Below are 22,396 nucleotides of genomic sequence, written 5' to 3' on the forward strand. Positions count from 1 at the left end.
TCTGGTCTCAGTTTTCTCATCTGCAAAAGGGTCACTGACATCCACGTGCCAGGCACAGTCGCCGGGCTCCCTGCAGCTTAGGCTGGACACATGACCGGTTCTAGCCCAGGGACAGTGAGCAGAAGAGATGAGTGTCACTTCTGGATCTAGAAAGGTAAAATATCCAGAGTGCCTGCCCACACGTCCCTCCTTCCAGTGGTCAGAAGGATGATGCCCTGAAGCTGCAAGATGCTGGAGCCACAGAATGGAACCTGACCTGCACTGGGCTAGGGTGTGAGCAAGATCAACTTCTACCAGGTACAACTCTGGAGATTATGGTTTATTTACTGCTAGCATTGCCTGCCCTAGCCTAACTAAACCTTATTGAACTAGAAACCTCTCAGGATCCTTCTAAAGGGCCTTCAGGCTCAGGGACTCCTGACAGGCCGAGGTACCTGGTGGCAGGTGATGAGCAGAGCTGTCCAAACAAAGAAACCGGAGATGGCCTGAGCTGCAGTTGTCATCAGGAACACAGGCTGTTCCATGGCTGTGGGGCTGCCCTCAGGGATCTCGGAGACACTGGGCGAGGCTGCTACAGTCGTGGGAGACATTGGATCCGGGGCCAGTGCGGCCCCCCTCACCGTCATGGTACCCGGCAGCAGGGGGCTCCCTGAGAGAAACCCTGGGAGTAAGCGACGTGCTGGCCTAGAGAGAGGAAATCACAATGTTAGCCTCCTCCAGGTTCAAGTGGCAGTGTTGGAAAGAATCTCCCAGGTTTCTACGTCCACCTTCCAAACGTGCCCAGACTCTGACCACATGTTACCCTGGCCCCAGTCATCACACTGGTCCCAGCCTCACTGTGTCTCTCCCGAATTAATGGAACAGGCTCCCGGCCAGTCTCTCTGCTTCAGCCCTCATCCCTGCTATCCAGTCACAGCAGCTGTGCAAGCCTTCGAAGATGTCAGCCAGACCAGCCCCTTCTCTGCTCAAACTCTCTAAAAACTGCAATCTCCTTCAGAGTAGAAGCTGCCATCCCTACCACAGCCCATAAGACCACCCTCCATAGCTCTGAATGAATCTCGTCTCCTACAATTCCCACCTCGATCCTCTACTCCAGTCACGAGGGCCTCTTGTTACCCTGCATGTGCCACGCCTGCTCCTGCTGCAGGCCTGCACATGCCTGTCTCTGCCCAGCACTTCTTAGGTCTCCACAATATGGCAACCCCTCCTCCACCCCAGGTGCTTCTGGCCCCTTTCCTTGCTTAATTTTTCTCCAGAGCACTCTCTCTCTCTTTTTTAAAACGTTTTTATTGATTTGAGAGAGAGAGAGGAAGGGAGAGGGAGAGAGAGACTGAAACATCGATCGGCTGCCTCCTGCACAACCCCTTCTGGGGACTGAGCCTAAAACCCGGGCATGTGCCCTGACCAGGAATCAAACCGGCCACCTCTTGGTGCATGGGACGATGCTCAACCAACTGAGCCACACCTGCCAGGCCAAGCTGCCTACCTTTTAATCTGGGTCATGCATCGCTCTTCGTGGCACACACGTTTAGCCTCCTGAGATTGTCCACGCTTTGACGTAAGACCTTACTTCCTTCCATGTTTGAATCTCCAGCACCAAGCTCAGCACCGAGGGCATTTATAATATTTACTTTATTATCTACTGATTTTCATTCCTTATTTCAAAAGGAATGTGAGGTACTTCACAGAGAAGCAAAGAACGGAGTTGAAGAAATTAACATAAAGGAAGATTCTGGATGGGAAAGATTACTTTCCCACCCAGATGGGGCAGGTAGGTAGGACAGAGGATGGCATTCCAGGGTCCTATGCAGTTACCCAGGCAGGCTCTCATGTCACCCAGCGCTTCCTAGTGGCAACTTCAGCACCCGTGGTACCAAATAAATAAGTAAAAAGTAAACTGGATGTCACCCAAGAAAGAGCTGTTAGGTTTCTCCTTCCAATTTAACAAACAGGGACCGATGCTTGCTGGAGGCTGGAACCACTTTCAAAGAGCTGGAATGCTCCTGGGAGGGCTGCCCACTCCTGTGCTCCTGCACCCAGGGCCTGAAAAGGCATCCCCTTCAGTGCTGCCACCTGTTGACAGGCAGGTAAACACCACCCTGGGGTTTCAGAATCTCCATGCAGCAGACGCCCTGGAAGACTAACTGCTGGAATCACAGCCTCTGGAAATAACCTGCAATGCCACCAGAGGACCCTCTGACCACAGCTGAAATGGATGCAAAACGGAGAGTGTGGACACTGGAAAGAGCCCTAGCTGGAACTCAAGTCCCAGGTCCCTGACCAACCAGCCCTGTGTCCCCTCTGGGGACTCTGCTGCCTGACCCAGAAAATGGCCAAACCCTAAAACCCAATCAATCTCAGCGTGAACCCCGAAGGCAGTCCACCTGACCTCTAACAAATTTTAAGTCTAAGCTGATATTCTCAGCAAGAACATACTGACACCAACGGGAGGTTTCCTTGGGCCTTCCTGGGGTGCACCTGGGCCCATAGCCTGACCCAATGATGTCTCCCCACTGTCTCGCCCACCGTCTCCCCACGCTTCCCAGCTTGGCCACTGCCCTCTCCAATGTCTGCAGCATCTTCTGCCACCATCTACACCACACATGCTCTTAGCTGTAAATTCCACCCTAGGAGAGCCCTTTACAAATCTCTACTTTCCTATAAAAATAAATGATCTCTAACATACAGACCAAGAGATGTATCTAGATTAGAAACCAAAAATGGAGACGGTATCTATATAAAGACTGGTGGCACAGCGACACAGCGAAAAGTCTAAGAATAGCCTAAGAATGGCTGCAAAATCAAAAACCAGTGCGAGAAATATTTCCTAAAAAAGGAGACTTGGGTTTAAATCATCATCTTAGTCTATCATCCCAAATTAAATGAACAAACAAGGGGAATCAAAAATGGGGGGGGGGGGGCAGCGGCAGAAGTACAAAGATGCCTAAATCCTCACCTTCTGAGCAAGAGTGTCAAAGGCTATTCTGCTCTAAAGGCAGTGCTGCGAGGCCCCTGCATAGTCTCCCCGGCCAACTGCTGAGCTCTGACCCTGCCCAGAGGAGGGGACACCAGCAGGCTCCAGGCCCAGCTTCTTCCTGGGCTTTGTCACTCACACTCAAGAGCCTCTCTCTTAACCCCAGAGTGACACTGAGTTCTCTCACTTTCCTCATGTAGGTCACCAAGTTCACATGCTCAGAGAGGGTGGGTGACTTGCCCCAAAATCAGAGCCAGGGCTCAAACTCAGATCCTATAAACACACTGTCTCCCTACCAGGCCTGGATGAGCCCTGGATGACCTGCCCTCCACTCCAGAACCTCCTACCAGACAGGGTTGTGCCTGTCCTACCACAGCTGGGAGACTGTCCTCACAGGAAGGGGTGGGAGGGACTCAGGCCCCACAGGGAGGGGAGGCCACGTTGATGGGAAGTTTCTGTGGCCTGACCGGTGCCTGCCATGTTGTGGAGCCACACCCTGTGGTTTACAAATCATTTCCCCAAACATTATCTCTAGTTTTGTCTCACAGCAACTTTGAAGTAAGTAATATTTTCTCCAACTGAGAGATGAGAAGAATCATGTGGAATCTGGTTTTGCAGCCGCCTGGGGTAGCACCAAATGGTTCAAGGGTTTTCATAATATCTCCCCAAATACTTGAAACAATAATCTGACTCACAGACACATGGCCCCGGGCAGCCAGGACAAGCAGGTGACGGCGGCTCCTCACAGGCTATCTCCCAGAACTCGCCCTGCTTCCTGGACCCAGGACAGCACGCAGTGCTAGACTTCACAAACTGTTCACAGTGTGCATCTGCTGGGGGTGGGCGGATGGACCCTGAGGTCCTATCCTTTTACACTCAGAACAGGCACCTACTGGGAAAGATGTCTTGCCTGCCCAGGTCTCACAAGTAAGCAGGCCCAGCTGGTGCTCAGTGATTGAGAGTCGACCCAGAAACCAAGAAGTCGCAGGTTTAATTCCCTGTCAGGGCACATGCCCAGGTTGCAGGCTCGATCCCCAGTAAGGGGTTTGCAGGAGGCAGCCGATCGATATTTCTCTCTCATCGATGTTTCTATCTCTATCTCCTTCTCCCTTCCTCTCTCTCTAAAAAAAAATTTTAAATTAATTTAAAAAAAAAGTAGTCAAAGTTCAATAATAAAAGAAAAAGCATCCATCAAATTAGAAGACGGGCAAAAGACATGAATAAACATTTCAGTGAAGACGATGCATGGCCAATAAATACATAAATAGCTGTTTCACATCACTAGCCATTAGGGAAATGCAAACTAAAACCACAATGACTTATCATTACACACATAAATAAAAGGTAATGACAACACCAAATGCGGGCGAAGATGTTGAGAAACGAGCTCACATACATTGCCAGTGGGAATACAAAATGGTAGAGCCACTCTGGAAAACAGTCTGTTATAAAAAGCTGTTTCCTATAAAACTAACATGCGCAACCCAGTAATCACTCTTAGACATTTATCCTAGGGAAATGAAAAGTTATGTTCACACAAAAACCTGTACACCAATGTTCACAGCAGCTGTATTTGTTATAACCAAAACCTAGAAGCAATACAAATGGCTTCCACAGGTGAGAGGTTAAGCACTGGTGTGTCCAGACCATGGAATACTTCTCAGCAACAAGAACAACAACTAGCCTAGCCAGTGTGGCTCAGTGGATGAGCGTCAACCCATGAACCAGGAGGTCACCGTCAATTCCCAGTCAGGGGACATGTCCGGGTTGCGGGCTCGATTCCCAGTGAGGGGCGTGCAGGAGGCAGCCGATCAATGACTCTCTCATCACTGATGTTTCTAGCTCTTTCCCTCTCCCTCTGTCTCTCTGAAATCAATAAAAACATATTTAAAAAAATTTTTTTTAAAAAAGGATCGATACAGGGAGCAATCCAGATGGAGCTCAGGACATGGTGTTTACTGAAAACAGCCAATCCCAAAAGGTCACTTACTGCCTAGTCTCCATTATATAACATCCTCAAAATGACAAATCTATAAGGATGGAGAACAGATGAGTACCTGGCAGAGAACAGCAAAGGTGTCACAAATACAAAGAGGGAAGGAACATAGGGAGCTCCCTCCGGGTGGTGAGATTCTGTGTATCCTGATGGTGGTGGTGGCTACATGGGTCTACAGGTGATAAAATCATATAGAACACACATATGCAAAAACAGTGAAAACTGAATAGTGTCTATCATCTAGTTACTAGTATTGTACTAATGTCCACTTCCTGGTTTTGATGTTGTCCTACGGCAATTATGTCCCCATTTTGGGGAAGAAGGGTATGTGGGACTCTACGTACTATTTTGGCAACTTCCTGTGAGCCTACAATGATTTCAAAAGAAAAAAGTTTTTTAAAAGTCCTTATCAAGTAGAGATGCATACTAAACTATTTATGGGTGGAAAATAAATTGAAGTCTGGAACTTACTTTTTAAAAGGGGGTAGATAGATGCAACAAGGATGCAAATGTTGCTAGCTGTTGAATTGAGTGACTGACAGGTAGAAATTCATTATATTCTTTTCTCTATTTTTGTGCACTTGAAAATTTCCATAATAAAAACTTTAGACAATAGAACAGCAGAATTTTCCACAAAACTTGTAATGGGACGGGCAGTAACTCAGGGTTGTCTGCAACAGAGATTGACTGGTTATCTTGTAGAAAACCAATCAAAGAGCAAAGCAATCAAAAACCCTTGTTGAACCCAACAAATGAGTCCAACACAGCTTTCTTATACCAAAAATCCATTCCAACTTTGCCCTTTTTTCCTACAAACACTGACTGTCAGAGGTGTGCTTCTCAGTGATGTTTTCAAAACATTTTTAAGCATCTTTACTATGTTATCACAATGAATGAGAAAGGCACTGTTCTTTGAAAGAAACCTAAGCTAGTGCTATTTGGAAATGTTTCTACTGTGGTAGGATTTTGTTACCAAAAACAGTATCAGTCTGTAACTTACAAAAGCTCTTATATCTGAACTCCTAAAAACCTACATAACACAATTTTCTAATCTGTTTAAAAATTTCCAAAACGAGTGGGTTTGGGACTCATGTGTTAAGAACTTTAAAATAAAATACCTTCCATTTAGTTTACAAAAACAACTGATTGGCATCTGGGAGGATGGAACTGTATTAGCCAAATTTCAAGAAATCCTCTACATGCACAGTGGACAGGATGGAAAATGAGTAGCCCGATTTAGAAAGCAAGCCAGTGATGCGTTTCCTGTGTGCAGCTACGTGTCCCAGGCAGGGATCTTTTCCAGGGAGGGCAGCCATTAAAACCAAGTGAATGTAGAGCCAGGCCTTCCAGCTGCTCTCACAGAGCATTAAAGGACAATTTCCAAAAATAATCATGCAAATGAAGCCAAGAAGGCCTTTTGTACCACTGACAAAATTATTTAAAAAATTTTAAATGATTTCATCTTTAGCTTATTCTTTGATTTCTATTTTTGGTGTAGGTTTTATTTTGTACACCATGTAACTGTAAAGCAATACATGTATATAGTATAACCATGTCAATATCTACGTATCAGGCGTGTGCTCACAAAGTTTTTTACTGGTAGGGATGTGTGAGCCAAGTCTGAAGGGCAGTGCTGTAAGCCATGAGGAAAACCAGTGGCTGGCACGTTCCCCTCTTCTCTGCAATGTATCTGATTCTCTGTCCCAGCCTGCAGGTCAGACAGAAAGCATGGTCAAGGCTTAAGGCTTGGTCCTGTCCTGCCTCTCGCCTGGAGGCCCATGTGCCAGCCAGGTGACTCCACACCCATGACTTCATTTACACACCACCCTGAAGGCTGTGAAGAGGCCAGGTCACAGTCTGTACTTTGTCCCAGGCTCTGAGTCAGGGACACTGGGCTGAAATCTCGGTGATGCCACCCAACTGTGACTGAGCAGGTGACTGGGTATCTCTGAATTTGTTTCTTGGATACACTATGCCGTAGCCAGGGCCTCTGGGCCAAATGAGTTTAGGAACTCAGAGATTTTCAGATTTTAGGAAGGATTATGGTGCTGTATATGGTGTGTATATGGTGACACCCCTAGAGGAGTCTGGGCAGCACCCTAAAATCAAATGCACAGTATTTCCATAGAGAAACGTGAGATATTTTTAAAGATGATAATTAGTTTCACATCAATTCAGGTCAGATTTTTGCCACAAAATTAGTTTGCTGCAGACTTAGGGAGAACCTCTGGGATTTCAAGTGTCCTGGATTCCAGAAAGGTGAAGGTGAAGGGACATGGGCCTGGACCATCCTCCAGAGGTGCAGGGAGGCTGCTGCTCGAGGAAGCAGAAGTCAAGTGTGGTTTGTTTTTTCACGTGTTTTCAAAAGTGACCATGCCCCTCCTCCTGCCCAGAGAACATCAGGATCTGACCAAGGCCGCAGTCCTGACTTCGCTGCAGAGAGCCCAAGGCCCAGACAGTCAGTCCCAGCCTCCCTGCCTCCCTCTTCCCTGAGCGCTGGCAACACTGGGCCTCTGCACACGTAGCTCCCATCTGCTGCCAACGTGCGCTCCCCTTTGCCCCGTCCTTGTGGAGTGTGCCAACTCTTCACTCACGAGTCACCTTAACATCACCGCCTCAGCCGAGGGCCCTCCCACCCAGCGGCACTGCGCTCACTCCTGGAACTGAAAAGGTCGGGTCCGCCAGGGCTCCCGTCTCCCCACACCTGAGGTATCTCTCTCTAGGACCAGGACGGTGCCAGGCCCACAGAAGGGATTTAGAAAAGAAGAATCAATCAATCAATTCAGTGACTGAGTGCCTGCCATTAAGCCACCTGCTCCACAACACAGGCTTTCGGTCAGTTGGTCGCCTCCCCACCGTGGACCCTTTCCAGAGCTCAGCTGAAGGATCTGGATATTTGGCTGGAGGGAGAGATAGGCCAGTGAGGACAAAGGATGGAGGCTGAGTCACACCATCTCACATCTTCCAACGTGGAGGCCACACCAAGGAGGGCAAAGGGACTCGTTCTATGTGCTCCATCAGGACACACCTGGTCCACCTGATGGGAGCAACAGGAAGGTGAGTCTGCCAAGAGAGAGATGTCTTTACCAACAGCCTAGCAATTTTCTGGTTGTTTCTAAAATAAGGAAGCTTCCAATCAAAGGGGACTAGAAGTACCCTGGGGCAGGCACGCTGATGGAGGAACTTCTGCAGGGCAGTCTACTCTCACCTGTCTTCTCCCCAACTAGCCTGCAACCTTCTGGAGGTCAGGAGTTATGTCTTATGTGCAACTCTGATCCCCAGCACCTACCTCAGAGCCTGGACAGAGTTAGCACTCAGTAAGCTTTTACTGGGTAAAGAAACATTTGCCCTTTGCAGTTTCCTCCAACTCTAAATAAACCTCAGTGATACCCTGATACCCTCCACCAGCACTGTGCCAACCGCGGGGAATGGAACGTTCTCTCCCCCCATCTTTATCTCCACCTGCCTTGACAGTTATCACCTCCTGTGACCTATTACAGTTTGTACATGGAATGTCCTCTTGTCTTTCATAGCATCGACCACAGCTGTGATTAGACTTATTCCATTAACACCCTGTGAGTCAAGCTCCATGAAGGCAGGGACCGTGTCATGCTGAAAAGGTATGTGCTGCGTGATCGATTTGGGGACAGAGGAAACATCATGGAAAAAGGTACAGAGACAATATGTTAACACTTGGACAGGGGTGCCCAGGCTGCTGTTAACTAGCCTCACGGGGGAAGGGGGCAGCGTGTCCTGAGTGACAGACACCTGTGGCCTCTACAGTTGACAAAGTCCTCCTGACAGCAGTGTGAATGGGTCTTGAAGTCAGAGGTCCAGGAGGTACTCCCCTGGGAGTTGCCACGGGGGATGCCATCACCATGAGGCTGAACGGAGCTCATCTCAGATCCAGAAAGCCAAGCTCCAGGGGGTCAGGGGAACAGCAGAATAGGGGTGGGCAAAGCCAGCTCACAAGAAGAGGAGGAGCGAGTGCCCGTTTATGAATGTCCTCTCCTATCAGGGGCCAGGGAGCCGAACCAGTCACCAGAGGGGCACTTGAGAGCACAGAATCAGAGGACAGGGAGGTGAGGGGTCTTGTGCAAAATTCAACCAGGCCCCGGCAAGGCCTGATGAACCATGCCACACCTAGAAAACAACTTAGAGGCAGGCAAGAGCTCACATCCCCTAACGCAGGCCCTGCCCCCACCCTTCTCTAGGAAAGGCATCTTTGGGCTGACTCCCCTTCTGAGACACCTACTTTTTCCAAAGCTATGTGTAGTAGACACTGAACTCGGCCACCTGCCTTGGGATTTAGGTATGTCAGAGAGCATCTCATCATCTCACCTATATTTTATTCTAAGTCATTTTCACTTCAGGTTGCAGAGACACCTTGCTGTTGCCCCCACTTTCCCACCCCCCATTTCCCGCATGGAAGGCTGAATAATGGCCTCCACAGATGCCCATAGCTAAACACCCAACCTGTGAGTTTTTTACTCTACATGGCAAATGGGACTTTGCAGATGTGATTACATTAAAGAGCTTGAGGTACAGAGATTATCTCAGATTATCTGGGTAGGCCAATATAACCACAAGGGTCCTTATAAGAGGGAGGCAGGCCCTGGCCAGGTACCTCAGTTGGTGAAAGCCAAGGTTGTGTGTTCGATCCCCAGTCAGGGCACATACAAGAATCAACCAATGAATGCATAAATAAGTGGAACAACAAATCGATCTCTCTCTCTCTAAAATTAATCAATCAATAAATTTTTTAAAAAAGAGGGAGGCAGGAGGGTGAAAGTGCGAAGACAGTGACAATGGAAGCAGGGAGGAGAGACTGGAAAATGCTAAACTGTTGGCTTGGAAGACAGAGGAAAGGGCCATAAGCCAAAGAATACAAGTGGCCTCTGAAAGCTGGAAAAGTCAAGGAAACAATCTTCCCTGGAGCCTCCAGAAGGACATAGCCCTGCCAACACCTTGATTACAGCCAATGAAATACATTTTGGACTTCTGAGCTCCAAACTGTAAGATAACCAATTTGCATTTTTAGTCACCGAGTTTCTGCAATTTGTTACAGCAGCAGCAAGAAACTAATACATCAACTTACAGAGGCTTGGAGGGCTAAAGTTGTTTATCCATATTCCCTGCTAAATAGGCTCAGTCACACTGCCCTTACTGTACTATCAAATCCACAGATTTCCAAGGGTTGGGAGAGAGCTGTGCGTTCTGGAGTCAAGCCACCTAGACTTGACTTCCAGCTCTGCTGCTTACCAGCTTTGTGTCGGTGGGCAAGTTATATAACCTCTTCCTGCTTCAGCTCTCTCAGATGTAAAATGGGGTTGCAACCACACCTACCTCTGAGGGAGTTGTAAGGAGTAAACAGGTGAACGAACATAGGAAAGCACTGAGAGCAGGACCTGGCACTCTGAGTTACCGTCCTATTTCAGACATTTCAGCCCAGTCAGGCTGAGAACAAACATTCCCAACAGTCTCCGACACCCAGGCCAGTCCTGATTGGTTGTCTGGTCTTTTTTAAACCTTCTAAGGTCATATTTTCATTCATTAGCTTCAGATCCAAACCCTTTTGAGTTTCAGCCATGAAGTGCTTGCTTGGGCAGTTGTCACACACCCACTGGCCCAGCTAAGATGGCAACACGTTCACACATACGTTCCCAGAATGTTAACACAGCCTGGGAGGGATTTGTTATTTTAATTAATAGATACGGAGAAACTTCCATCTTAACATAGCTCACTGGGTAGAATTTGACTTGGGCACTGTGGATCTGAACTGGGCATCCTGCTCCCTCTTCAGCTGCCTCCTGCCTCCTGCCTCCAGGACTGTTTGCCTCTGGGAATTTCTGGGTGGCTGCCTTTGGGGGAAGGCTGACCCACATCAAAGCAGGTCAACAACCCCCAGTCTGGCCCCTCTCTAGAGGGGATTAGAGGGAAAGAGATGCCAGCCTGGCTAATTCTGCTTCGTTAGCCTTCAGGGGAAAAAGGATCACATGCCCTCAGGAGGGGGAGGGTCCCATCTCTCAGTCCTACTCCCCTTCCATCAACAGACAACAGAGGCCACTCTAGGACTTCACATTCCTCCCCTTCTCCTAGGACCAAGTTCCCACAAATCTGTCAACCAGGAAAGAAAAATCATCCAATCCTGTACCTATACTACATTGCAGGGGGCGGGGTAAAGGGAACAACAAAGTAATCCAAAGTAATCCTCACTTCCATGAGGGCTCATTTAATTCAGCCCTGTAACTAAGTCTTTTTAAAATATATATATCAGACCAAACTTTGATCACTCCACTTTTCTCCCAAACTGAGAAGAGAGGGGCCAATACTCAAGCCTCTTTAGCTTGGCTTTGCACCCCTCTACATGTGACCACCTTTCCAACCAGCTAAACCCATCCAACACTGCGTAAATGGGTCCCCTTCAGGTGCAGAACCCTGAACCTAGAGTCCTATTGCCTGTGGGAGCAAGCTGTCTAACCCAAGACCCCTGAACCTGCCCAGCCCCTGGGACCATCTTCGGCAAGAAGCCTGGCTACTCCCAAGGGTACCACGGTGAAAAATTTCAACCTGAACTTCACTCACACAAGCAGGTACTGAGTGAGGTGAGCCAGCATTCCACCCTGAGTATATACCCAATGAGTCCACACGTGCCCCACGGACAAGAAATTCCATAGCAGCCGTTTATAACAGCAAAAGGCTGAGCACAACCCAAGTGCCCATGCACAGAAAATAGACTTGAACAGTGGAGTCCTACGCAGCCACAAAAAAGAACGAGCACGGCTACGCACCACCTGGATGAACCTCACTAGGGCGTTTTCTCTAAGATTCCTTTTACAGGAAGGTCAAACGAGTCAACAGCAAGGAGGTGTGAGGAGCGGTTACCTAGGGAGGGACGGTGACCAGAAGGAGGCCCCAGGGGGCCTTCCAGGGTACCGTGGATGTTCTGCAGCTTGGTCTGGACAGTGGTTTGTATAGGTTTTCACAGACACAAAAACCCATCACATTGTACATTTAAGATTAATTACTTTAAAAATAAAAGTTTATTTTAAAGATTTTTCTATTGATTTTTAGAGAGGAAGGCAGAGGGGGAGAGAGAAGCATCGCTGCAAGCGTGAGACATCCATCAGCTGCCTCCTGCACTCCTACAAGCCCCCTTATTAGGAATCAGCCCACAATCGGGGCATGTGCCCTGACTGGGAGTCAATCCGGCAACCCTTCAGGGCATGGGACAATGCCCAACCAACCAAGTCACACTGGTCAGGGCCAAACCTTGAAAAGTTTATAAGTATTTTTTTTTAATGTCTTTATTGATTTCAGAGAAAGGAAAAGAGAGGGAGAGAGAGAGATAGAAACATCAATGATGAGAGAGTCATTGATTGGCTGTCTCCTGCACGACCCCGACTGGGGATCGAGCCCGCAACCCGGGCATGTGCCCTGACAGGGAATCGAACCCCGACCGCCTGGGTCCTAAGTTGATGCTCAACTGCTGAGGCACACCTGGCCAGGCCAAACCTTGAAAAGTTTAAAAGTATAAAGGTGGTAGGTTTGATTCCTGGTGAGGGCACATGCCCAGGTTGCAGGTTCAATCCCTAGTCGGGGCAAATCTGGGAGGCAATCAATCAATGTTCCTCTCTGACACTGATCTCTCTCTCTCTTTCCCTTCCTCTCTCTAAAGTCAATCTTAAAAAAAGTATAAATACATACCTTCAAGCAACTTCTATGTGCTAAGTCCAAGGGGTATCTCAGACAAGACTCTAACCTTTTAAGAGCTTACAGTCCAGTGGGGAAAAACACACTCGTGTAACAATATAAGGGAGCCATGGCCAGTGGGACAGGTAATGAGAGTGGGCCAAGGGTATCACTATTGCTGTGACTTGGGGAAGGTGGTAAACTGATTAAATGTCATCTTGGAGGCAGCCAGACCTGTGTCCAGATCCTACTTCTCACTGTGCGACCTGAACAAGATGTGTGCCCAGCTTCCTCATCTCAGCAGCAGAGGGGTCCCGGCAGCTCTGCCTCATGGGTCCCCATAAGGATGCAGGAAAGAGTGCGCACCGGGAACTCAGCCATGAGGCTGCTGTTATTCCTGCTGTGAGGCCGGGCCTGCCCTGTGCCAGGCACCGTGTCCAAGGATATGAAGCAGGCCCTGCCCCCACGGCTTCCAATCCCACCAAGGAGAAGGCAGCCACCATCCCCCCACTCGGCAAACATCTAACAAATCAGGGGTTGTGAGCCTGGCATGGACTTGGCCCTGAGAGCCCGCAGTCCAGTGAGGAACCAGACACCTCGGACACAATGTAAAACAGCTTAAGTGTCAGTAGAGAGGAACAGATAAAGAAGCGGGGGAGGTCAGAGGGCCATGCAGAGGTGGAAACTGAGCTGGGCCTTGAAAGGCAGATGGGATTTGAGCAAAGGCATGGAGGTGGGAAGCTAGGTACACGGAGGAAAGAGCGACCGGTCAAGTGTGGCTCAAGAGGCCCAGGAAAGAGGGCCTGGGTTTTGCTATCAGTGAGAGGTTTCAGAGGTCAACAGAGATTTAAAATGACAAGCCAGCTGCCCTGGCCGGTATTCTCAGTGGTTAGAGCATCAGTCCAGGCACCACAGGGTCTTGGGTTCAATTCTGGTCAGGGGCATGTACCTGGGCTGCAGGTTCAATCCCTGGCCCCGTTGGGGCACGTGCAAGAGGCAACCAATCAATGTCTCTCTCTCACATTGATGTCTGTTTCTCTCTCCCCCCTCCCCCCCCCCCCAAAAAACAAATCAATGGAAAAAATATCTTTGGTGAGGATTAACAAAAAATAAAATATAATAAAAATAAATAAATAAAAATAAAATGACAAGCCAGCCAGCATCAGTGTTTCAGAGGGGCCAGAGTGGGTTGGCTCCATTCTCCCAGGTTGGGACTAGGGTCGAATTTACCAAGAAACACCCACACCCTCACACCCGGTCCCCTTTGTGAGACCCAAGCACACATTTTTTATTAGATGGTGGTCAGGGGCCTGAGTGAGGCTGACTGGGCCTTGAGGGGGTGACTAGAGCCTTGACTTTCCTGCACTGGGCAAGAGGAGAGGATACATTTGTTATGGTTCTTGTTTATATAATTTTATTTATTTTAAATTTTTTTTTTTAATCACATATTCATGATTCGGAACTCAAAAGGTATGAATGGTCTCCAATGAACAGTTTCCCAGCACCAGCCCCCATCCCAGAAGCACTACAATCACTTCTTGTGAATCCCCAGAGACCTTGTGCACAAACATGACCGGTTACACAGATGGAGGCATCCCAGTTGTCCACCCTGAACCTGCTCCTTTCACGGCAACCTTTTTGGCAGTTGTTCCGTATCCATGAGTGGAGTCTCTTATTTTTTATGGCTGTACAGTATCCCATGGTTCAGACAGACCACAATTTGTTCCTGGCCCCCTGCTGATGGACATTAGGCTGCTTCCAATCTTTTGCTATTACAAATAAGCCAGCAATGACAAACCTTGCAAATAAGTCATTTTGCACATGTGTTAACACATCTGTAGGATAAATTCCTAGAATGAACTGTTGGGTGAATGTATACAGGCATCTGTGATTTTTAAAATGTGGCTAGAGAGGCAGGATACACTTAAATCACTCATCCAAGAAATAAGCCTAATTATTGGGAGAAATACTAACAATGTGTAGTTTTGAGGATGCCCAGATGAAGAAATGGTAGAGAAAAAGCCCTTTTTCAGCAGACAGAGTGCCAGGTCAGGAGATGGCCTTGAACCTGGATCAGCCCCTACTTGCCCAGTACCCTGGCCCATGAACCTACATTTCCTCACAAGTAAGTGAAGGGCCAGACCCACTCAGCTTCTCAGCACTTCCCAGCACAGATGGGTTCTCATGCCCCAGTCCCAGGGCAGTTGGACACAACACCTAGCCGCAACTGGTCTTCCTGGTCGAAGGTGTCAGTGCCCAAGGAAGCAGCAGGTGGGCCCAGAGTGTGCAATCAAGGTAGGCAGGAGGGAGTGGGAACGGAGAGTGAGGGGTCAAGTGTTTCCAGTCTGGCTGTCTTAAATGAGTGATAAGCACCCTGGGAGAGCTCACTCTGCCTCTGTTCCTTAACTCGCTTACCTGTGACTCCTGTCTCTGTGCCTGCTCAAGGTGATCCCACTACCTGGAAGGTCCTTCCCTTCTCTACCTGCCACCTCACTGTCCATCGGAGCCAGCTCCATGGCCCTTCCCCCAGGGAACCTGTCTTTTCAGCCCACCTGCAGGCAGACAGACTGCTGCCTCCTGGGGCCCCCACAGCTTCGATCTGATTCTCTAGTAGCGTACTTTCCAAGTCTAAGCAGCAATTAATTCCATCTGCTGGGAACTCAGAGCAGCAAGAGCACAGGATTCGGTATAAAAAACTTGGGTACTTCCTTCCAAAGGGTCTTAGGCAAATTCACCCTCCTGAGCCTCAGTCTATACATCTACACAACAGGTGCAATAATTATAAGGTCCCAGGTGCCGCTGGGAGAATTAAATGAAACAATATATGTGAACTGTAATTTGCAAACTGCAAAGCCTTACACAAAGTCCAGTGAAGACAGTAATATTTGTATTAGTATGTCAATATTAATTAATATTCTCACACATATCCCTTCACCAACACCTAGCATTGTGCCTTGCAGGCACCAAAAAGATTGCCAATTATCCCAGGCTCTCTGTTCATTCTAGATGGAGTAACACATGGGTGCTAAGGCAGAAACCAGGAGGCCTTGCCCAGCTACAGCAGCAGCCTGGGGTAGTTATTTCTCCCTCAAAGCTGTTCTGTAAATGGTGAACCAGAGGGCTCTGGGGAGCAGCCCAACCCAGCAGAGTGAAGGTTCTTAGCCACCTGCCAGCAGGTAGGTCCTCCCTAGGTGCAGGCTGTCCACAGGGGCTGTAGCAGAAGAAAAATAAAGGCACCAAACTCATGCATGTCTCCTAGGGTAGGAAGCTGTCTGAGATGAAAATTCCTTTCCAAGAGATAAATACAGTAACTTCCAGAGATGTCACTCCACCCACTTTGCTGGGGGTGGGCAACAGCCATCCTCGGACCACCCATGGCCTGCAGGTACAGAGTCCACAAATCATGGCTCCCCGGCAAGGATAGACTACAGGTTGGAAAAGATCTCTCTCTCTCTCCCTCCCTCTCTGACTTGGTGTTATGTAAATGATGAGATAACACAGAATTATGCCTAGAAAGAAAAACATGCCCAAACTTCAACAGTGATTATTTCTTGGTTATGAAATTTGGGGTGATTTTTATTCTTATTCCCCCAATCTTTCCTGTGTCCAAGTTTACTATAATCAATGAGTACTATTTTCAAAACCAGAGGAGCCTATTGTTTTCCAAAGGCTGAAACACTAAGATCAAAATGCAAACTTTCTATTAAATATTCATTCAGTATGAGTGTGAGCTTTTAAACCTAGTAGAGCTGGAAGTGACGCAGGTTAGACACAAAGGTTTTCTGGGTGGGATCTTCCCTCTGGTTTCCGCCCCAGAAGAGGCGGAAAAGGAGGTGACTGTGGGGCTTCCTGCCTCCCAGCCCAGGCCTGGGACCTCTCAGACCGGGCCTGTCCTAGGGCAAACCCAAGGCTGTTTAATGTGCCCCATGGGCTCCTGAGAGAAATTCAGTTATAATCAGCAATCCTGTTCTGATTGCCTTAATATCCATCACTTCTCAAGAATCCTTCCACCTTTATCTAGAGTGGCAATGACATTAACCCTTCCAACCATTTCATTTGTTTAGTCAAAAACTATTTCAGCACCTACTCTGTGCAAGGCATGGTGCCAGACACTGAGCTGTCACTAAGCTAAGGCTGGAAAACCAACCAACCAGAGGCTCCGTGACATCCTCCTACGTTCTGCCCAAGTGTAGGGTTTCAGCCAAACAGCAACAGGAATGCGAACAAATGCTGCCTGGGTGTGACACCTACCTAATTCCAGCATCTCAACTACTCTGCACAGGGCCCCCACTCACCAGTCCTTAGGCAAAGCAGGGTCCCAGGACTGCACTGTATTAGGTACCTGCACTGCATCTCACTCGGCAGAGGCAGAGATGATGGGGAAGGAACATGAGAAATCCCAAAACTTGGTGACCATCCAATTCTTCCTCCCATGGCCTCCTCCCACTTTCCTCCTTCTCCTTCCTGTCCTTGAGGCTAAGAAGATCACATTCAATTAACACTTATTGAGGGCCTACTAGGTGCTGAGCCCCTGTCAAACAATTTTGTAGACAAGAACTCAGACCTTTGCTTTGCACACGCTGTTCATTCTGCCTGGAACCTGCTTCCTTCCCATACACAGGTGACAGCTTAAATGTCACCTCCTTAGAGAAGTGCCCGCCCAGGTGAGAATGCCCTGACGTTCTCTCAGAGCACCCGTAACAACTATAATTGCTCCAGTGTTTGTTCTTTCCCCAGCTGGACTCAGCTCCGTGAGGGCAGCTCCCTGCACCCTGACTGGCTCACAGGCGTGCAATAACTCTTTCTTGAATAATTGAACAGCCTATAAGGTAATAATAAAAGCCAGTGTTTGCTGAGCATGTACTATGTACCAGGAGCTGTGCTAAGCTCCACACAGACACTGGGTCATGACAGTCGCATGACTGCTGCACATTATTACATCTTACAGATGAAGGCAACTGCATCATTTCCCCCCTATTTTTTAAAATTGATTTTAGAGAAAGAGAATAGGGGTGGGGGAGACAGAGAGAGAAGGAGGGAGAGAGAGAGACAGAGAGAAACATAAATCCATTGCTCTGCCCACCCACCCACACATTCATTGATTGATTCTTGCATTGCCTTGTCCTAGGATAGATCCACAACCCTGGCATATCGGGACAACGCTCTAACCAGCTAAGCCACCCAGCCGGTAGGGCCCCCCTCTTTTTAAAGAATGAGAATTAGAAGCTGGTCAGCAACGTGTCCTAGGCCACATGGATAATAAGAGAGCGAGGATTTGAACTGCATCTCCCAATTCTCTCCACATGTCACCGACCGCTCAGCTCCTTACTTCCCTCTCTCACCAATGCCCAGAAGGGGTTCCATGCTCCTGTGCTGCCAGTAACCATTTTTGTTCCCCTCCTGAAATCTTGGCCTCCTCTCCCAAGGAACCCAATTCAGAAGACTTCCCCTACTCCTCCCCTCTCATCCTATACCCATCAGCTGTGCTTGAGCACTGATCCTGTGCAAAGATCCCTAGCCTTCCGGGCCCAAGGCTAGAGTGGCTGCATAAATGCTAGCGGCCAGACACCAAGCACAGGAGGCAGGCAGAGCAGGTATCTCCTCAGTGAATCCATGGGGGATCCAATAGATGAACCTGGCTTTCTGGGTTCCAGTTCCCACTCTGTCCCCACTCTCTGCCTGTATTTATAGTGCTGGTGAGCGTGGGCACGTGGACGACGGACAGCCACCGCAGCTCTCAAATGGAAAAGGGAGCTGCCCACGTCCATTCCAGATCTGTGGCATGAGAAGTCAGTGAGAACCCATGAGACCCAGAAAGAACTTGGGTCCCAGAGCAGTGGAGAAGGGAAGGCCTCAAAAACTAAAAGGAATGCCAGCGACCTAAGGGAAAGCAAAAGAGAGGAAGGCCGGGTCTTCCTGGAGTTCTCTGCCGGGAATAAAGGAAGGAGGAGGGAGATGATCGTAATGTCCTGTAACACACTGCTGAGGATGTTTATGAAATTTTCAGGGCTCCTGATGACCACACCAGAGTCAAGTTCAAATCCTTAGCAGGGCCTTCAGAGGTCTTCATGCCCAGGCCTACCACAGCCAGGCCTAGGAGGTTAGGTATTTCTGACCTCCACACCTCTGCTCAGGCCTAGAATGCCCCTTTCTGCAGGAGTCTCAAGGCGCAGGACATTTTGTTTCTAGGAGGACTTCTGGGACAGCCCAGGGTTAGTGAGGAAAGAGCATGGGCTCTGAGGTCACACCCTCTAGGTCAAAGTTCAGCTCTACCAACCAGTCCAGCTTTAACTCCTAGGCTGCTTCCTCTGCAAAGTGTGAGGGAAACTGCTCCCACCTCACTGGGCGGGGGAAGGATGACATGTACTATTTTATGAAGGCGCTTTGAACTGCTCCTGGCACACAGTAAATGCCTAATAAACAAGCTGTTGTTCCTATTGTCCTCTGGCCCCGTTAGGGCCCTCTGTTTCTTCCACAAGTGGAGCACTGTCCCGCACATATCTGTGGCACTCTGGGTCCTCTAGCCAACCACAGCCTTTTAGAAGGCACATCGCACGACTCAGGCCTCTCTTTCTAGGCCTAGCACAGTGCCAGGCACACAGCAGGTCTTCAGTGAGTACTGACTGCTGTGGAGGTCCTATAGTAGACCCCACACAGAGCTCTCCCAGGGCCCAGCTGCTGGCCTTCCACAACTCGCACACCAAATCCCGTCTAAAGGCCCAGCAGAGCCAGGAGGGCATTCACTGTTACTGAGTTTCAAAACAATGAAGAGCTGTACTCTGCCTTACCAAGGCTGTTTCCACTCCAGGGAACTGACGGGGAGAAATGAGCACAGCAGGGACTGGAAATAGAACTGAGCCCCTCTCGGGGAGAGAGCTGGGCTGGCCCGCCAGAAACCAGGAGCAAGACCTCAAAGGCAGAGGGGAGAAAGCAGCCTCCAGACAAAACCCTGAGCTGTAGAGAACTCGGCCAACAGGAGTAAATTAGGACAAGGACATCATCCGCACCCATTCTGCCTTGAAACTCTTCCTCGTATCCACCTGGGGAGCTTTAGAATGGGTTCCTTGTACAACCCACTGCCACGTGGGAACAACTTACAACACATCCAGAACCCCGAGAACGACACGAATAGCCCCAGGTTGCTTGTGGTTCTCAGCGGGGAATTCACAGTGCATCCTCCGTCCACACTGGCTATCCAGGCCTCATGTCTGGATTGGGGTCACTATTATGTCCATCTCCCCAGCAGAATGGGTGCCTCTAGTGGCTAGACAACGGGGCTTCAGACCCCTGTGCCCCTAGTAGCAGATGCTCAGTAAATTACAAGGCAGCAAGGTCTGGCAGCAAGAGAAAGGTCCTGGTTCAAGGATGACTCCATCCAGGCCTGCCACGTGCCATGGACAAGCAAGTCATGCACTCCATCCGGGTCTCAGTTTCCTCACTTGCCAAATAGGGATAACAAGTTCTGTACTCACACAACTGCTGAGAGAATGAACTGGAAAAATACACGTAGAAAGCATGTATTTCATACTTTCTACATTATCAGATGAATGCTAGTCACGCTTCAGCTCAGCTGTCCCCTCGTGTCAGTCATGTCCTTTCTGCTGGCCACATTGCCCCTCTCCAGCACTAAAACTACTTTGTACACCCTTCATTGTTTTATATTTTTCACATCTTTGTGATTACCTGTTTCTAAGTTTGATTCCCTCACTGACCTAAGAGGGCCTACATACAGGGGGCAACATGTATTTGTGTATAAGGCCAGACAAAATGGGCACTTGGCCCAGGCTGCTGGGGCCCTCCCACCCCATGGCCCCAATTATGTTACACACAGCACCCTTTGACAGGATGCCCTGGTGTGCAGGGCTTCAGGGGCCCACCAAGCATGCAGGTGGGGGGGGGATGGGAAGGGGCGCTGCAAACATAAACCTGTGAAGAAGTCTCAAGGGAGTCCCCTACCTCCTCTGCAGGTGCAGGTCAGCATAAGGGCCTCCAGGGCACAGATTGCTGTTTCTTGCCTTACATAAAGCACCAGGCTATCAGATAAATAATACATGGCCTTTAGCTCAAACACAGCTATCAGGCATGCAAACACCTGCTTTGTGACAAGGTGCCCTGAGGGTGTGTGTGGGGGTGTCTGGCTTTGCACAACCTCAGGGGGAATATGAATTGGGAACAGATACCCATGTTCACCCACAACCCCATGCCTTGCTATGGCCTGGAGTCAACCAACTCTGGACCCAAGCCTTGCACCCAGGGAGGAAACGTACAGCCCACAGGATGGATACACACACCCTAAGCCAGTCTCTATGGTCTCTTCCGAGGCAAATATCCTTGGAGTGCCAGGTTCCCGTGGGTGCCCCTCCAAACAGCTGACCTGTATGCAAGGCGTGTACGCCCTCCACGCAAGCATCCCCCAAAGGCACTGCCAGGCCAACCGCCCCTCCAGATCACAGCCGCCCAAACAAGGCACGGATGCCTCCCCCACTCACTCGGCTGGTGCCAGGCGCCAGCACACCCACCGAGCGCACACAATCCCACTTGCAAAGAGGCTGTGCGTCGGCCTGCCGTCTCCCCCGGCCACCCCCACGGGAAGGTCCGATTACACTCCAAGCGCCGGCGCCGCCACGCTGGCAAAGAGGGGGCCAGGGCACACCCACGGGCCGCCCCACGACCCCGCAGGGGCGGTAGGGGACGTAGGTCGGCACGGGCGGGGTGACCGACGCTCCCGCCCTCCTCAGCCAGGCCGGCCGCCTTCGTCCCTTCCCCGTCCGGGGACCGCGGTCAACGTGACCCGCGGGTCGCCCCCTGCTCGGCCCCCTTCAAAACCGAGCAGCCCCCGCCCCCTGGAGCCCACAGCCGACCCCTCAGGGCCTGCGGCCCGAGACCTGCCGGGCGGTACCTCAGGAGCCCATGGCGGTGGTGCGGCGTGTGCGGCGACGCGCGACGGCCGGACTGAGCGGGCGGGGCGGCGGGCTGGCGGCACCGCTGCCCTAGAGTCTAGTCGCCGCCCGCGGCGCGTCCCGGACACTGAGAAGAGCGGCCGCCGTGCGCCTGCGCGCTGAGCGCGCCTCCGGGGTGGGCGGGGCGGCGAGCGTGCCGCTGAGATCACCCGCTCTGCCTTAAAGGGGCCGCGCCCCGAACCTCCAGCTCTCCGCCGAGCGGTGGGCTCAACCCGGGTTCTCTTGACGCTAGCGAACAAACCAGCCGAAAGTCGCCGCCTCCACCTCAACCCGATCCCCTAACCCTGCCCACCACAGAGCTTCTGGAGGTGTAGGGACAGACTGGGTTTGGGGCTCCAAGCTCTGTGTCTGGGGTTTCACTTCTCTTAACCCTAATTTCCTTCGCTTGGGTCTGTTTTGAAGATAAAACATCCTATCATGGCTATTTGTCGAGTGCAGGTGCGTGCAGAACTGTGAAATGAACGCTTAGCGCATTGCTGTGTGCAGTCGCGCCAGGGGAAACTGCAAAGCAGGGAAAGAGCTTTTCCTTCCCGCTCTCCGCCGTCGCGCCGCCCGGCCCACTGCGGTTCCTGGCGTCGGTGTTGCTCAAGACCCCCAACTTGGTTTCTATCCCCAGCCCAGACTCCTCCCTGGACGGTTTGCTCCGCACCTCCTACCTGAGGTCCAGTAAGCATCTCCAAGTCAGCATGCCCACAACAGAACCCGTCTCTCCTCCCAAACGCAGGCGAGGCCTGCTCCCGCACAGCCTCCCTGCAGCAGCCCTGCGCGCCTCCG

General features: G+C 50.1%; 1 protein-coding gene across 1 annotated transcript in view; it reads right to left on the minus strand.

Moving 5' to 3' along the window:
- TMEM184B (transmembrane protein 184B) overlaps positions 1-21,685 on the minus strand; it is a 43,053-nt gene extending 21,368 nt beyond the window's left edge. Inside the window, exons 1-2 of the mRNA XM_016222460.2 lie at positions 21,562-21,685; positions 435-684 (exon numbers count right to left, since the gene is read on the minus strand). Of these exons, the coding sequence (XP_016077946.1) occupies positions 435-626 (192 nt within the window). The 5' untranslated portion in view covers positions 627-684; positions 21,562-21,685. The remainder of the gene's footprint in view (positions 1-434; positions 685-21,561) is intronic.
- Positions 21,686-22,396: the final 711 nt, after the last annotated feature.

The sequence above is a fragment of the Miniopterus natalensis genome, chromosome 2 (genome assembly GCF_054644295.1).
Source record: "Miniopterus natalensis isolate mMinNat1 chromosome 2, mMinNat1.hap1, whole genome shotgun sequence".
In the NCBI taxonomy this organism is placed as follows: domain Eukaryota; kingdom Metazoa; phylum Chordata; class Mammalia; order Chiroptera; family Miniopteridae; genus Miniopterus; species Miniopterus natalensis.